The 17,550-nt window shown below is 37.2% G+C and overlaps 1 protein-coding gene across 2 annotated transcripts in view; it reads left to right on the forward strand.

The window, feature by feature from the left end:
• TASP1 (taspase 1) overlaps positions 1–17,550 on the forward strand; it is a gene marked incomplete at its 5' end in the record, with an annotated part of 88,711 nt that overhangs the window by 26,641 nt on the left and 44,520 nt on the right. Inside the window, 3 exons of one of the 2 annotated variants that reach the window (XM_084262583.1) lie at positions 6,779–6,885; positions 13,708–13,827; positions 14,843–14,921. In XM_084262583.1, coding sequence (XP_084118709.1) covers positions 6,779–6,885; positions 13,708–13,827; positions 14,843–14,921 — 306 coding nt within the window. The remainder of the gene's footprint in view (positions 1–6,778; positions 6,886–13,707; positions 13,828–14,842; positions 14,922–17,550) is intronic. The other variant, XM_084262584.1, reaches the window with a different exon arrangement.

The following is a 17,550-nucleotide window of genomic DNA, read 5'->3' on the forward strand; positions in this document are numbered from 1 at the left end:
GTGTGGAGTTTTTTCCCATTTGTGTTGCCATCTCTGTCAAAGTATGGCAACATGGGAAGTAGCACTAGTAGTATTTGGTCCCAACACACACAAGCATAAGTGGTGTTAATTTGTCATTTAAAATAGCTTTGTTAAAATAAAATTTATTTTCATCTGTTTGCTTTCATTTGTGCCATTTATTTTAGCAACTGCTCAACAGAATTCTTAACTGGATCATTTTAATTCCTGTGGGTTAACTAATTTGCTAGTATATTCACTTCTGTCCAATAGTTGCATTCTCTTCTAGCATGGAATACAAAGATAAAATGCAGAAAGCTCGGTTCTGGTTCTTTCAGTTGACTATAAGAAATGTCTGCCAGGGGGTGCTATATGATTGGTCAGAGCTCAATCTGTACTCCAAAGATTTAAAATTTTCTTTGATGTTTCTTGGTGTTTTAAATTTAGAGTTTGCTTTTAAACAATGATTGCTGGGCAGCCATAGGTTGCATAATGTTTTGTTGTATGATAATTTGTTACAACTGTAATAGAAACATTGGAGTTTGTGTTCCCAACTTGCTCTTCCACCACTGTAAATAGGAAAGTTTGAGTATTGTCCTGATCTTGATTTGTGATTTAGTGGTGTTAAAAATTTGTATTTGTTAACTTCTATTTGAAAACTTAATTGTTCACTTAATTACTTTTGTTACCTAGCCCAAAAATATGTAAAGGAATAGATGTGGCTTATAAAAGCAGGGGAATTTTAAGGAAACATGGTCTTTTTACTAAAAGCTTTTTACATTAACTTTGGGCAAGAACTGTAAGTGTACTCCCAATAGTCAGGTACAGGCTTACTTCTAGTATACAGACCTAGAATGGACAAGTAGATATGTATGAATCTTACCATCATTAAAAAAAAAAGTGCCTTACTCTTGAATTTTGTTCTGTGTGTACAGTTGAGTCATTTCAAGGATTCTATGAATAAGACCATTCTAATTTTCTCTCTAATTTTTCTCTTACCTCTGGATCATCTCTAACAGCCTGTGAAAGGTGACTAAGGAGAGCTATATAGAATGGGGAATACAGTTGCCTTTCATTTACTGAGTATTGTTATATGATAGAACTGTCAAGATTTTTGGTTAAATTTTTAATTGTGCATAGTGTCATGGTAAAAAAAGGTATGGGAAGGAGCAATCTGCCAGAATGTCAACAGGATCAGTACAAGATGAATAAATGATGTGGAAGCTTTGTGACAAACAAGTGGCACACAGATGACATCTCTGAACTGGCTTGGAGACCAACGCTTTATTCTTTTGACCTACTTGCTGAGAATTACTTTATCTTTTATCTCTTTCTGTAAAGTGGTGATAACGATGTAAAAAGCTGATATAAAAGCTGTGTTTATGGCTTAGCAGTGATAATGTAGCAGAATAGGATCTTGTGCTAATGAATTATCTAATGAAGATCTTGTGGTCCGTCTTCAAAAAGCAACACTGGAGCCTTTTGAAAATGGGGAAATCTGTACCATTCTTAACTTTGAGCGAGATGTGCCTGTGAGATTGTGCATTTATAGATAACATATTGCCAAGCACACATTCTGACACCATGTCCACTAATATCAACCTGTCAGGCAGGAGAGTGGTGGTGAGCAAGAGCTACTTCCACCTGTTCTGTGCTCAGCCGCTAAGCATTCTCGAGGACCATCCCCTACACTTGTCTCAACTTCCACAACTCTGCCATGTCCAACTATTCCATCCAGTGCTTCTACCATCTAGCACAGATCTAAAATGCATTTAAATCCAAAAGCATTTAAATACAGGGTATGTGTGGGTAGATCCTGTTGATACCTCATGGGTTTGAAGGAAGAATGTGAAGGACTGGGAAGATGTCTTCAGAGCCTTGAAAATTATTAATTCTTAAAAAGGCACCCAATGCTGCTTTGCAGGGGCCTGTGATAAATACTGTGAATGTGAGACTGAAGTCCTTCAGCTTTAATAGCGTTCTAGTTCTGATACGCTTCTGTTCTCAGTCTAGTTAGATGTCTTTCGTCAAGATGAGGCCTGAGCATGGCATTTGAACATTAACAGACAATCATTTTGTAAAGCTGTGGAGTTCTTTTTGTTCTTTTCTTTTAATTCCCCACTCTCCCAGAAGCTCTGAAGTAGTTTTATGACAGTATGTACACACATGAGAAAACAAAACAGAAGAGCTGGTTGTACTCTGTAGCTTCTGAGATGCAGTTGTTTTAAAAATGAGGTTGAGTGTTTGTACTGTTACTGTGTAGTTACACAGTAGTGATTGGCAGGGAGTTTTATCTGAAGGCACAGATTCGATTTTCATCTAAGTTTTTTAATTCTTGAACAAAATTAACGGATGTTGTATTGAATACCTTTCCATAGATTCCAACAATACCTCTAGGCTGTGATCCAAGACTTTTTCAAAGTAAAATTCCATCTACTCAGGGTTTTTTTACCTCTTTTTCTAGCTTCCTCCCTCCCCAGTCAATAAGTTCTACCTCTCTTGATCACTTTCTCCTTGGCCCAGGCAACACCAGGCTGATGTAGCTATATTGCATTTGTTTTAGGAAAACACGCCTGTCTTCAACAGTGTTGTGTCCTTTTCCTCTTCCCAAGCTTGGAATATGCTGTCTTGGAGAAGGTGAGAGTGGTTTTTCGTGTTGACATATAGGACAAATGAATTTTCTTAGTATACCCACACCACAAAGTTGAGCTTTTGGTTTAGATGTGATGTGAATTTTGAACTTAATACTGTGTTTAGGCATTTTCCTTCTATGTGTAGTACTTATTTTCAAAATAACATTTCAGTAGTTAATTTTTCCATGTTATGTATGCATCATTAACATTTGAATCCTGGATGTGTTTTTAGTTCATAAAATGCTTTATTAAACTTAAAACCCCAAAATATATTATTTGACAAGGACCAAACTTGCAGGATCTTTCCAGAAAACTTCTAATGGCATCTTTCATTTGTTTAGTGTGAAGCTCACTTGTGTTTTCTAGTTTCTTTTGCCACTTATAGAGCAAGAGAAAGCAACCACAGTACTAGCCAGTTTTATGGCATTTATAGTGGCTTTACAGAGATAGAACATCGGAAAGGCAGGAATAAACTGAGGGCAACCAGCCTTTCAGTTGCTATTGGCCTTCATTCCCTTATTCTGGGGAAAAAAAAAAGTCAAATTCAAGACACTTCATTTTTGACTGATCATCTGAAGTTGGGCATAAATTATTTCATTTCAGAGGTAAAAAGAGAAAATGGTAGGCTTTGTTTTAAGAGCTGATTTTTTTTTCATAGTTCTTTGGTCACGTTGAAGGAGTTAGCTGTTTTATCCTACCAAGAGGAACTGGTAAACACTGATAATAATTTTTTTCCCTAAATAATGAGAGGCAATTATCAGTCCTGGCTAAAACAAAGTCTCCCACTTTCAAATGAATGTTATTCCTAATTACAATTCTTAATTTGAGTGTAGCCTGAGCACTAGAATTTCCACTCTAGGATGAGTCTGAATAGACTGCCTTTCCCTCACAGTATTGAAAGGTATGACATTTAATCCTAAACTGAACAAAACTTAAGAGTTACTGAATTAATACATGAATTCATGTAAGTAATTCTAGGAATGGAGGCAGGGTAATAAAAACCAACTCTCTTCCACCCCAAGAACTTCCCCAAAACGATCTCCCAAAAAAGATGCTCAGATGTTTCTGGAAGTACAGAACCACATCTGATGGATACAGATATCTATTCAGTGTAACAGTATGAACTTTAATATGACAAATATCAGTTTTGTAGATAGTGTGGTGGAGAAGCAGGGAAAGTTTATGTATTTTATCTGACCAAAATGCTTGCCTCTTTAACATAGATGGTTTTGTATTTGTGCATTTAACTGTTGCATCACTTAGTTATGGTGATACGTGATGCACAGGAATAGGGTCACAGAGGAGTCACATGAATTAGTATATGTGTGGGTTTGATTTAAAAACATATATTTTTTTAACATGAGGTTGATCAGAGGCCCAGAGGAGTTGTGAAATCTCCATCCTTGAAGGTATTAAAAATTTGACAAGTTCCTATACAGTCCTTTTGAATAGGACTTGCTTTTTTAGGAAGTTGGACCACACGACTTCCTGAGATCCCTTCCAATGTTCATGATTATATGTTACTAGAAAATTTGCTTCATCTGTTTGTTTGACTAAGATATGCAAAAAATGCATGCTACAGCATCTCCTGGGACTCTGGACAGCTGATAATCCAGTGAAAGAGTCTTGGTGCACCACTTCTCCTACTTATGAGACCAGTGAAGTAAGGAAAACTATAGAGGGTAATATGCATGAGAATTGTTTATCCCAGCATACAGCTGAAAGGCAGTCATGGTACCCAAAACCTGAAATATTTCTAACACCTGGGAACTAAACAAAGGGGGGTTTGTAAGCAAAATTTCTTTGTAGAAATTGTAGCATTGTCCATTCTGTGAGCATGGACAAGCCTGATCTCGTGTGTATTGTTTTTTATTGCCTAGTAAAACATCTAATTTAGTAATAATGACCTGTTTTCTGCTGTTGCTTTCTGATACCACTTTGAATTAATAGTGTAGTTAAGAAGTTCCTGTGAACAATTAGATCCTTCAAAGCAAATCTTCAGGGTTTTTCTTGTTTTGTAATGATGAATAGAATCTTAAAGTATAAGGTAAAATATGAAAACTTGTTTAATTGCTTACCTAGAGACTGAGGACTTAAGTAGCTGAAACATCTCTCTTAAGTTTGGATGATTTCATACCTTGTGGAAAAAATGGTAGGATATGTATAAGAACTCTAGGATATGTATATATAACTATAGCAAGTATAGTTGGAGTGATGATGCTGAGAGGCTGTATAGTAGTGCTCTGTATAGCTGGCAGGGCAGCTTGGAACTAGCCCATGTGTTCTCTAGTTTTGGCATGATCTTTGTGTGTATATTTGACCTGGTGAACGTGCAAATATTCCAGAAAGTCTCAGAACACGACTAGCATTAGATTCTGGAGTACAAGGAAAACTTCAGGTTTTCATATATGGGCTTCTGCACCCTTGTGTTTGTTTTCCTTCCCTAAAGCTGCCTTTTTCTCTGAATTGGCAGGAGGCAGTGGCAGGCTTAGGTATATTTATACCTGTGTAATACCTGCCAAGGCCAGGCACCATTCTTACTGACCCATATGGTGACTCTGCCCATAGGTTGGCTAGATTTATTGAAGTCATGTCAGTTTACAAGTTCTCCTGCTTAAAAATTCTGTTAAAACAATGTGCTTGCTTGGTTTATTTTGAGGCACTTCTGTTTAACAAGTTTAACAATAAATCTGTGTTGATTTATTCCTCCCCATGCTAAATTAGTACTAGACTAAAAAGATTCTTTGCCGCTTCCCCTTATCAAGTGTTTGTTTTTTACCTCTTGGACCTCATTTCAAACATGGAAACGTGTTGTCCAGAGTAACTGCATTAATCAACTCTCTACAGTAGGAACTGAGTTCCTTTCTTGGTGATGGCAGATTAATGTATGTTTACAGTTTTAAGAAACTGGTATTCATTAGTTTTTTGGAGAGAAATGCCAGCTTGCTTATTGCTTGTAGGTGATAGACTTGAATAACTGCGGTAGTTTAAGGTCCCGTTTTATGTACTTAACAGGTTTAAAGGAGAGTTTGGTAGGTGATTTTGGCACCTGCACAGGGAAGTTTCAAGAAAGTAAAATGCTCACTGTCTGTGTGCTTTGAGAATTGTAAATGAAAGCTTTGTGTTCTGTTGGCTCCGCAATACTGATTTTATTCATAGACTGTTCTTGCAGCTGTTCCAATCTTCTGAATAATAGCGATGTAACTGCATTCAGAATTTAATTTAAAATGACAGCTTTTAAGGCTTATAAATTAAATAGGAAATCTGTGCTTTTTAACTTCTATTAGTGAGTTATAGTGACTTAGCTGTGTATACCTCTGCACTCCTAATAGCTTGATTTTGCATGACTAAACAAGTGACAAAAGACACACTTCCCCCTCCCTTTTACATTTCAAAGAGAACGTTAAAACAATCTGTGGATAATATTAAGTCAAAACTAATTTAAAATAAATCTGTCAATATTTGTCTGCAATTTTGTTCATGAACTGAAAAATTCTAAAATGGGAATGTGTCATTATGGTCTCTTAAGCATAACAATTTTTTTTCACTCTTCTTTAGAGAACACTTCCTCTCTGAATGTGAGGCTTAGATGTGGAAAATACACGTTTGCCTTTTCAAGACCTAGGTGGTCTTCAGGCTGTGTTGGATTATGGAACATAAAAATATTGCTAGGCTATTGTGTGGCTTGAATTATATGGGTAAACATACAGATATGCAATTAAGGTAATAAAATAGTAGCCTAATTTTATGGATATCAGAATGAGCTCACATGGTATCTATTTACTTGTCAGCAGTCAAACCTAATGATTTGAACACAAGCTGCTTACTCCGTTCTCTTCTGTGCAGCGCTGCTGCTTTGCCAAACAGAGAGATATTTAGACCGACATAGCTTCCGTATGTGTTCAGTGACTTGTTTCTACTAGATATGCTACCCATCACTGTTGCTGAACAAGAGTAGAACTTTTTTCATTTAGGAACATATGTAAACATGTACTGAAACTTAAATAATTTGTTGTGGGCTTTTTTATTGATACTTTTTGCATCAATAAAAATATTCAGATGTGTGACCTCCAAAATGTAAATTTATAAATATTTGTTTAAACAAAATAAATTTTACTTAGTTAAATGCTTTTAAATTATTTTTATAGGGTTTAGTTTAGCAGCATTTAAGAGGAACAAGAGGAAGCTAGAATTGGCTGAGAAGGTGGAAACAGATCTCATTCAACTAAAGAAAAGAAGACAATCAAATGAAAAGGTTAGTTCCCGTTCAAAGTTTTGTTGTCATCCTAAACTTACAGCTGATTGCTAATAAATTTCATGTCATATATAAGATGAGACTAATGTAGCATCAGAAGCCATTTCTCCTTGACCACCCTAATGTTTAGATAACATAATGATAACTTAGTGCAATTAAAACTTTCTGCCTTGCTATTTGAAAATCAAACTGTCACTTTGTATCTTGTTTGTGCTGTGAAAAACTGTTATGCACATTTTGAACTGGAAAAACGACAAATGTAAACACAAATAGGTAATTATTTACTGAAACATTTTCTTTAGCTTGGGATCTCTGTCACTGTTTCCCACTTTTTAATGTTTCCTGAGCGCACTGCATTTATGGAGCTGCAATTGGTGAAATTTGAAATATCAGGTAGGTAAACATGTGCATCTGTGCATGCCTCTAGCATTGACCTGGCCCATATTACTTGTACTACAAAACTATTAGGATTTCCTCTGTTCCCTTCACTCTTGGTTTGCATTTAGAGCCTTTATTACCATTTGAGAATGTTAATCACAGTATTTCTGTTTACTATGAATATCAGAGTGTAGCTCATTAAATTGAATGTTTGTGCTTTATCTGGAACCTGTGGCCTTTTGGATCAGCCAGTACTCTTTGCTAGGCTGACTCACCACTGCCTTATGTAGTTGCATATATTGGTATAAGTAACGCGTAAATCAGATTTGGCAACAAAGTCTATACTTTGTAGTCTGTGCAAATGCAAAGCAGTGATAAATCAGGCATTTTCCTCTATGTTCTTAGATATGATTTTTTCCCTAGCAGGCTGATAATCTTTCTACATGTAAGGAGTCAAGACCTGTAAGGAAAGTAACGATGGGGAGGGTGAAAGATAATTACTTGTTTTGAAACTTTTCCTATTTACAGAACTTCACATACCTCCTTGAGAAATTAACGGTGTTATTAAATGTAACTGAGGGAGGAGGGGTCTCTGTGCAGTATTGATGTTCATGTAATAAGGGGCAAGTCAATGCTTGAAACATATGCCAATGCATGAGCTTACCGACCTGCAATTTGAAATTTCAAGGGCTCCAGAATCATGTGCAGCGCTTGTGGGAGACCCCCAAAGGTCAATGGTGGTAGGTAAAGGAGGTGATCAAATAGAGCTCTACTCACCGGTGAGTAATCCAGTAACATACACCAGTTTTGTCAACTTTCTGGGTACGTCCTGTCCATGGAGGGGGCATGAAAACCAAACAGTGTTATCAGTGTGATCTGCTTGTGTTATCCACAATGTAAGATAGGTGCAGCCCCACAGGAAGTTTAGTTTTTCAAAATGAAATAGAAATGCCAACTCTATTTCTACAAGAGCAAATTAAAAAAACTAGACTAATTCTGTCTAAAGGGTGATGCACGTGATCTGTCATCCCAGAACTTGTACTGTCAAAGCTGAGCTCTTGTAAAAGGTTTAGAAATAAATGTTTTAAAAACATTTAAATGCTTGTATAATTAAAAGTTAATCTTCCTGCCAAAGTTAAGTGTTAATTGGTGTTTTAGTGTACTTCTTGGGAGCTGCAGACCTTTCCCTGCCATCAGGACTGTTTTATTATCTAGTTTGATTCACCAGCTTCAGCCTTACCCTGCAGCTTAGTTTATGTGCGGGTAGTACTGCACAGTCATTATAAATTCTAGTCGGCTTTTTGTCAATGCAATTTTAAAAGTTGGGGGAAAAGCAAGGTAGAAAGGATCTTAACAAAGCTGAAGTGAAATGAAAATAATAACTAGAAGACCTATGTGAAGAGAAAGTATTGCAGAGCAAAAAAGGCTGATGTTACTTGCAAGGTTTAGCTGCTGATAAATTTCACCAGCTCAAAATTAAATTATAAAATTATACCAAGCTCAAAAAGAATGAGAAGCTTGTTAAATTTAAGAGATTGTATGGAAAAACTAGGAAGTGAAAGGGTTTTTTTGGTTTTTGTCTTCTTGAGAAAATGGAATTTTCTTGTTGCTGTATTATTTTTCACTGTTTACCCAGTGCTGAATTTATAGAGGATTATGTGACTGCGCACAGGAAAATCCATTATTTATTTCACCCAATCTAGAAAGTGTGGAAATGGAGACTTAAAAAAAATTTGTAATGACTGATACATTGATTTACATAGTTAACAAATCTTTTTGGTTTTGTGTTAATTAACTAAACACACTCATAGGAAGTCTGGCTGTGACCTGTTAATTCAGTGAGATGCCATTCTGAAGTTCTCACCTCAAGCACCAGTAAACATCAGAAGTAAATGTTTATTGTCTTGCTGTTAAACTGTCTTTTACCAGATGACATTTTCATTAAAAATAGGTGCTTAGAGTTCAGCTAAAAGCCTTATTGTCTATTTGGCTTCTGCTGTTGCAAACTCTTTTTACAGCTGTGCTGAAGTGACATGTAAGAGCAGTTGCCCTCTCCTTGATTTGAATGAGAATTTCCAGTGCACGTTAATTTTTTTAATAGGTTAGTGTTACAAGTTAGGTTTTTATAGGCTGGTTATTTATCTCCATAAAGAACAGTATTTAATTTGAAGTTCATTAAAATGGATTTGGTTATTATCTACTTTAACACATGTTCAAGTACATGTACAACAGTTTGAATTATATGAATAGAATCTGCAGTTTCATATTCTTCAGCTACTGTATTGAGACAATAACTGAGCATATTTAAAAAAGAAAAATACACCTGTCTGTGTTGAACAGCAAAACCTTCTTCTCTTTAGGAATATTCTGGGCATTGTAATTTTTGTCATCGGTCTTCTGTTCGCACTTAATCTGTAAAGGGCCAGCATGGGACATAATAGAAGGTTTCTGTGTTGCCCTGTTCTGAGTAGGAGGATGCTGGAACAACCCCAGATTGTTTTAGGGGAATCTACTTGATCTAATTATCGTCAAATGTAAGAACTATTTATTTGTGTGGATAAGATGGGTAATAGCATATAGATGTTAACTGCTCCAACCTGATTCAGCTTGCAATTTTTGTCAGTTTTTATGCTCAGTGATGAGATTTAATGGTAATAACTTTTTACAGAATTTCAGAAGAGTCTCAAGTCAAGAGGGTAAGGGCCCAGTGTGTAGGTATCTTGCAGTGGGCACTGGGATGAGCTCTTTTAAACTGCTCTACCTTCCTTAGGGGATTGTAGAATTATAAGTGTTTGTGAGATTTTTTTATCTGCAGAAGAACGGAAGGATGAGGCTTCTAAAATACTTGATAGAACTCTGCATTTGTGCAGATGAACATCTTCCTGCTTTGTGTGGATGTTCTTAGGTAATTCTAAATATTCAGTCCATGATTTCATGAATTGACTTCCTTTCCTGTCACAAGGTGCACATTACATAATTTAAGGTCTTAATTTTCACATTGAATTTCAGTTGTTTCCATATAAAATATTAAGTCCCTAACAGATTGCTTTTATGTTGCAATACTCCATTGTTAAAACCCCCAAACTGTTTTTGCAGTGGGTTTGTTAGTATAAATTATCAGCTGAACTTGTATATTACCTGTATTACCAAGTAATAACCAGGTTAATTTTGGAACTTGCAAAATTTTGAAATCCAAGGTGCTGAATTAATAAATCAACTGCATAAAATGATAAGGATGAGCAAGCTGGATCTTGTTTAGTCCCTTTTTGCATCCGTATAGACTTTTTACTTTAGACTTCATAAGTTGTGGTGTTTAACATATTTCTATTCATTGTCTTGGTATTAGCTTGACAAGGTCTTATATTTTTCAATGTTTTTTCATATGGTTGGAAGAGATAAAATGTGTGACACTAAAAGACTTCTCACCAGGTGCATTCTTCCTGGAACTTGTCAGGCACATAATGCCTTTTTGTATGGAGAAGGACAAAAATTTTCTTTGACTCTTCACTGTTTCAGGAATTGTAGGGCTGTCAGTACAGTTTGTGTGTATGCAGAAGGTGTCTAGTACTAAACTGTAGAATTGATTCGTGATGTCACTTGTGTGTTAAATCAGCAAAGTTGAAATGCAAGCAAACATAGGAATAGGTCTAGAATAGATATGGCCACACATTTTTCCCATTGGACATGGACTAGAGATCATACTGTTTTTCTCTTTGTTGAGTAAGGATAAATACAGCATCTGCACTGATTCTTTTTCTGACCACAAAAAACCCTTCCAAACTTGTAATACTGCAAAGGAAGAAAATGGAATTCCTTTGCTTCAGTGATACAGATTTCCTTCAGAAGTTTGTGTGGGCCAGGTTAAAAAAACTGCTTCCTTTAGCAAATGTTTCCAGCATCCTGAGTTGCACCATATTAAAAATAAAATAATTGACAGCAAATACTGATATGCAATAGATCTTTAAAAGGAAACAATGGGAGGAAAGAAATTTTCCATGCAGCATGTACTTGTAAGTGCTTGTGGTTTTTTGATTAAAAAATCTTTAAAAAAAAACCCCAACATATAGCTACTGAGGGCAAATATTTGATGCATGTGACAGCTAAAGCAGAAGATGGATGTCAGATTGAGCAAATAGTTGTACAGATGCTGCAAAGAAGGCTGCAAGTGTTTTTTTCTTTGCTGTCAGATGATATGGAAAACATACTGATCTGTACTGAGCCTCATCCTTCCAAAATGTATTTCTCTTTATTAGGGGAACTCCAAGTGTTTGATTTAATATGAATTAAGATTACACAGGTGGCCTTAATTCTGGCATTTCCTAACTTTGATGGGCTTGATTTTCATATCTGTGGTTGTCTATTAATCAATTTTTTGTTGTGGCTGTAATTTCCGTTGCTAAGAGGGGGCAGGGGTTGGACAACAAAACCTGCAGCACATTAGTAGCTTTTCTCTATATAGAAATCATAGGATCATAGGGAAATTAATGTTGGGAATAGCTTTATCAGTCTGATCTTGAAAACCTCCAAGGATGGGAGTCTGAACCTTCCAGTAAACAGCCTTCTCTGCTGCTTAAGATCTTTTCTTTCCAGTGAATAGTATTGTTCTAATTGCATTAGTAAAACCTGAATTAGGTTGTGGCTGGCTGTCCTGGGAGATGTGAAATGCATTTGCCATTGAGATGTTAAAGAAGAGTTCCTTAATTTTGTTTTTAGAACTTGGAAGAGATCTTGCTCTTTTCATATTGCCTTTGCTCCAGTCCTTAAAATTCCTTTTCCCTCTCCTTTTCCTCCCATCCCCAATCCTGCTTTTTATCTTTCCATGCTTTTACACTTACTTTTCTTACTCAATGCCAGCCGCGACCCTGGGTATATAATTTTTCACTTTTCTTTTTCTAAGCAGTTAACTCTGCTTTACTGTTAGGACATCCATCTGTTTAATATTGAATATGGTTAGTTCCAGCCTCTGAGTGTCAAACTTGTTCATGAAGGTATAGGTGAAGAGAAGAAACTTACTGTTATTCTGGGTAAAAGCCAAAGATGACACTCCTGCCTTAGGAGTTCCAGTTGCTTGAAAAATAATGTAGAATGTTGTAGTGCTGCATTGCATATTTTTAATATTAAGATTAACTCAAGTGTTATTTTTAAAATTAAGTATAGCCAGAGTATAATCAACATGAGTCTTCTAAGAATTATGCTTGAGAAGTGACACATGCCCAAGGAAATTTTAATTGATGATGAGAACTTGATAATTTGAAGTTGTATAGTTTGGTGTAGGTTTTTTTTTCCCTTCCTCCCTCTGAATCCTAGTCCAGAAAAGATGTGTTTACATGAATAGTTTAATATCCTGTGGATAATTTGCATGTGTAAATTTATGTAGGATTTTTTTTAAAGCAGGTAAGTTTTTATATTGGAAGGATTAACCAGCTAAAGGCTTAAGGGCTTGTGCAATAGCAGTATTCAACTTTGGAGTATATGAAGGATGATATTTGTGTTTGGCTTATTAATTTTATGTACACTGCATGCTGTTTCCCATACAAAGTGTGTGACTGGGCATGAAGTCAGAGTGCCTTGGCCTGGGTTCCTCAGGGAAGGGGATCTAGGGCAAGCCTAGGCAGAGGGGAGAACTGCTCTTTCTCCTGGAGGGACTGAGCGTGGTGTATTAAGGAGGGGGGAAAGGATCAAAAGATCTGAGAGGAGACAGCTGAAGTATTTGTGAGACAGTAGTCAGTCAGCTTGCATCCCAGAACGAATGCTGAAAGACCCCTGCTCTTAGGGGGGCAAATCTGCAAGTCTTAGAGGAGCAATGGAAGCAAAGATGCTTTTTTAGTGACCGAGGAGTGGCAGGTGATTTGTTTCAACCAGGAAGCCATTAAAGATTGCTGAACTGAGAACAAGTCTGGGAGACTCTGTCCTGGGGGAGATTTCTCCTCAAGGCTTCCATTTATTGTCTCACTAAGAATATCAGAAGTTTCTCTTTACATTGTAAGCTGCTTCTTGTGTATGACTGAAAGGAAAAATCCATGGCTTTGTATTTCAGAGTCTCTGAAAACGCCATCTCAAAGCTTTTGGGAAAGGCTTTTTTTTTATGTCTTCTTTGGAATGAGATACAAAATCATATTTTTAGTGGAGAAGTGTCCACCACTAAGAAAACAGTATTTTTGGCACTTTTGAGAGTAAAGGCATGTAATCCAAGCATTGGATGAGTTTTGCAATGTTTATTACGTTGCTTTCAGTGAAGATTTCTTCAGGTCCTGCCTGAAGCAAGAGAACATTCTGACAAAAATTATGGCAGCACAATTGGTCCAAGGTGCATGAATAACAAATATGTTTTGTTCACCAACCTATCACTTGGTTTTGTGCATGTTAGCTTCCACACTGCTAAGAAGTATAATCTGACTTTAATATACTATATTCACTAGTTGCTTCTGTTTGTGTGTCTTGCAGGAGAATGACTCAGGAACATTGGATACAGTTGGTGCAGTTGTTGTTGACCAAGAAGGAAATGTTGCTGCTGCTGTCTCCAGTGGAGGTTTAGCACTAAAGCATCCTGGAAGAGTTGGTCAGGTGATTATACCTTTTGAGTTGGGAATGATTGTTCAGCAATTATGACAATAACCAAGAGCTGTGATAAGCAAACTGATGATGTTCTCCCTTCTGTCCCATTAAATTCTGAAAGCAGTATCACTGGATTGGAATGCAAGTCTTGGTTTTAGTGTCCTCCATCACTGTTATAAAATGTTGTTAGGTAGGAAGTAAGAAGTACCATAGTTGGATATCTTTTGACAGAGCTATTAATAAGTTAATTTCTTCAGCTTAAGTACCTCCTTAATACCACAAAGAGTCTCTTAAATGATTAAAGTGGTTTTAAATAAGATTCTTATCAAAACATAGGGAAGCTGTCCTGATTATTTTGAAATGATCCTCTAAATTGGTTGAAATGACAAAGGTATTCAAAGAACGCGTCTGGTATAGGCATTCCTTACTGTTACTAGGTGACAGAATTTTGATGTGCATCAGGAATGTCAAACTCCATGACTGTAACAGCTGCATTATTGGTTGACACTTGTCACTGTCCAAAAAACAGTTCTCTTTTCAAGTGTACTTAAAATATTCTTTTGGAATAGTACAGTGAAATGGACTTTAAATAAATAGGGAACAGCTGGAATTATTTTGTCTGTTGATATCTGTACTGGCATTTTCTGTAAAGTTAGGTTAGGATACCATACATCTATGATACTCAATTAGTTCTGAAGAATAGTAAAAGATTCACGGAACTGTAGGGGTTGGAAGGGACCTCCAGAGATCAAGTCCAACCCCTCTGCCAAGGCAGGGTCACTAGGACAGGTTGCACAGGTGATGTGGTAAAATGGATTGGAATTGTAATTTTGACTTGGAATTGTAATTTTGACTGTTACAATTTTCTTATTTATCTTTTGTATCTTTTTCTTGTGTTTGGTTGGGTTTTTATTGGGGTTTTTTGTTGGTTTGGTTTTTTTGTGGATTTTTTTTGTTGCTGTTTTGGGAATAAACCAAAAGCCTTGTATACTTAAATTTATGAAAGATGCACTTCTTTCCTTAGGCAGCTCTTTATGGTTGTGGCTGCTGGGCTGAAAATACAGGAGCTCATACCCCTTACTCCACTGCTGTGAGTACTTCAGGTATTTACTACTTTTATAAATATTTCAAAAAGTTGCTACCTTTCCTCTATAATTAATTTATCAAATTTCAAATAAAGTATTTATATGAATGATGAGTTAAAATATTACTGTTAATTCCAGGCTGCATTCTACATGTTTATCATTTATTTCCATATAAATATATATACGTCAGCAGTGTCTTTAAATCCATGAATTAATCTCTGTGCTTATATTACACCTTTTACTTAACAACCATGTGAATTTTTATCCTACTTAAAAGGTTTTCATCTTGCTCTGCAAGGATATATTTATTGAGTACTGTGTGACCAGTCCTCCTGGAATGAAGTGCTCTTATAAGCTTAATATTGTGTTAAACACGGAATGCTGCTGTGACTGGAAGTGTTCTGTAAAGGACTAAGATAATTGGAGGGTCCTTTAATGTAAGAGGGTCCCTTGGATACAAAAATGCCACAAACAGCATTTTTGTCTTCAATATATTTAATTACTGTTTTAAATGAATATATAAGTGGCTTTCTTCTTCATCACTCTTATGCTCTCAAAAGGAAGAGAAAAAGGCAAAACTGTATTTCTAGAATAAGAATCACAGAATCATAGAATGGCATGAATTGGGAGGGACCCCAAGGATCATAGACTTCCAACCCCCCTGCCATAGGCAGAATCTTGGAAAACATTTATTGAGAAATTGTGAAAGTAATGTAAGAATTAGGGTAGCTGCTCTTCTCTTCTTTGGAAGTCTCAGGATCTTGGATGCACAAAATATTTTGTTCATTTGATGCCTGTCAGCCAGCTATGGCACAGAGCTGTCCCATCAGTTGGCACGCTGAGTACAGGAGATACCAATTAGAAGGAAGTTTGTTGACAGATCTACTAAATGGAACAGGAATGAAGAAATAGTAAAAATCAGAAAGGAAAAAACCTGGCAAAACAAAAATACAACCTCCAACCAAACAATAGCTAGGAAGACAGCTCACTTTGCTATGTAAGATTTGGGAATGTAAGCTGTGATGTTTTTAACTGCTCTGGGAAAGACATTGAAAAGCGAACTATTGTTACACTGGCTGAATACTGTAGAACACAAAAGCCTTAAGGTGAAGTTATGGAGAACATGTTTTTCCTTTGCAACTTCCACATAAAAGCAGTTGAAGAGACTGCATTTCATCCTCCCACCCAACCCCTTAGCTGTATGAACAGTCTCAAACAGAAATACAATTTGTAACACTTCTTTTTCCTTTTGGTAAATGCTTATGTCAGGACACAAAATTTATGGTTTGGACCACTGCTTTATGGTGTCAAGAGTTATCAGTATGCAGTATAAGGGGAGATGAGTTCAGATTTAGGTAATGTAAACTATATCTCAAGAGTACCCCTGTTACAGACGTAGGGGGGAAGCAACTGGCTGTAGAACCAAAATTTGATAGGAGCTGAAAAGCATCAGAAATATCCTGTGCTGCCTCTGAAGTCATACACCTTTCTAATTGCCCCTATATTTAAGTCTGTCTCACACACAATTGCTGAAAATTTGTGTGGATGTTCACCCTCAAGTTCAGTGTTAGTAACAATCCTTTTTAGTAAATGCAAATTGAAGTTCTACTGAATGTAGAAGTGTTGGAAGGTCTTTCTAGTCAAAGGACACCATATTGATTTTATTTGAATAAATCATAGAATCATAGAATGTGTTAGGTTGGAAGGAACCTTTAAGGTCATCTTTTCCAACCCCTCTGCTCTAAGCAGGGACATCTTCACTAGATCAGGTTGCTCAGAGCCCCATCAAGCCTGACCTTGAATGTCTGCAGGGATGGGGCCGCCACTATGTCTCTGGGCAACCTGTTCCAGTGATCTACCACCCTCATGTTGAAGAATTTTTCCTAATATACAACCTAAATCTCCCCTTTTCTAGTTTAAAAACATTACCCCTCGTCCTGTCGTTCCATGGTCTTGGGAACAGTTCTTCCCCAACTTGCTTATAGGCACCTTTCAGATACTGGAGGGCTGCTATAAGGTCTCTCTGGAGCCTTCTCCTCTCCAAGCTGAACAAGCCCAACTCTCTCAGCCTGTCTTTATAGGAGAGGTGCTCCCTCCTCTGGATGCACTCAAACAGGTCCATGTCCTTCTTGTGTTGAGGGCTCCAAAGCTGGACACAGTATTCCAGGTGAGACCTCACCAGAGCAGAGTAGAGGGGTAGAATCACCTCTCCCAGTCTGCTGGCCACACTTCTTTTGGTGCAGCCCAGGATGCAGTTGGCCTTCTGGGCTACAGATGCACATTGGCGGCTCATGTCCAGTTTCTCATCCACAAGTACTCCCAAGTCTTTTTCCTCAGGGCTGCTTTCAAGCATGCCTCCTAACCTGTATGGATAACAGAGATTGTCCTGACCCAGGTGCAAGACCCTGCACTTGGCTTTGTTGAACCTCATGAGGTTCACCTGGGTCCACTTCTGCAGCCTGTCCAGGTCCCTCTGGATGGCATCCCATCCTTCTGGCACATGACAGCTGCAGCTCTTCCCTTGTCCACTGATGTAGTTACTCCCTTGTAGAAAGCCACTAGATTGGCTAGGCAAGACTTGCCCCTAGTAAAGCCATGCTGGCTGTCTCCAATGACCTCCCTGTCCTCCATGTGCCTCAGCACATTT

The sequence above is a fragment of the Gallinula chloropus genome, assembly GCF_964237585.1.
Source record: "Gallinula chloropus genome assembly, chromosome: 3".
Lineage (NCBI taxonomy): Eukaryota > Metazoa > Chordata > Aves > Gruiformes > Rallidae > Gallinula > Gallinula chloropus.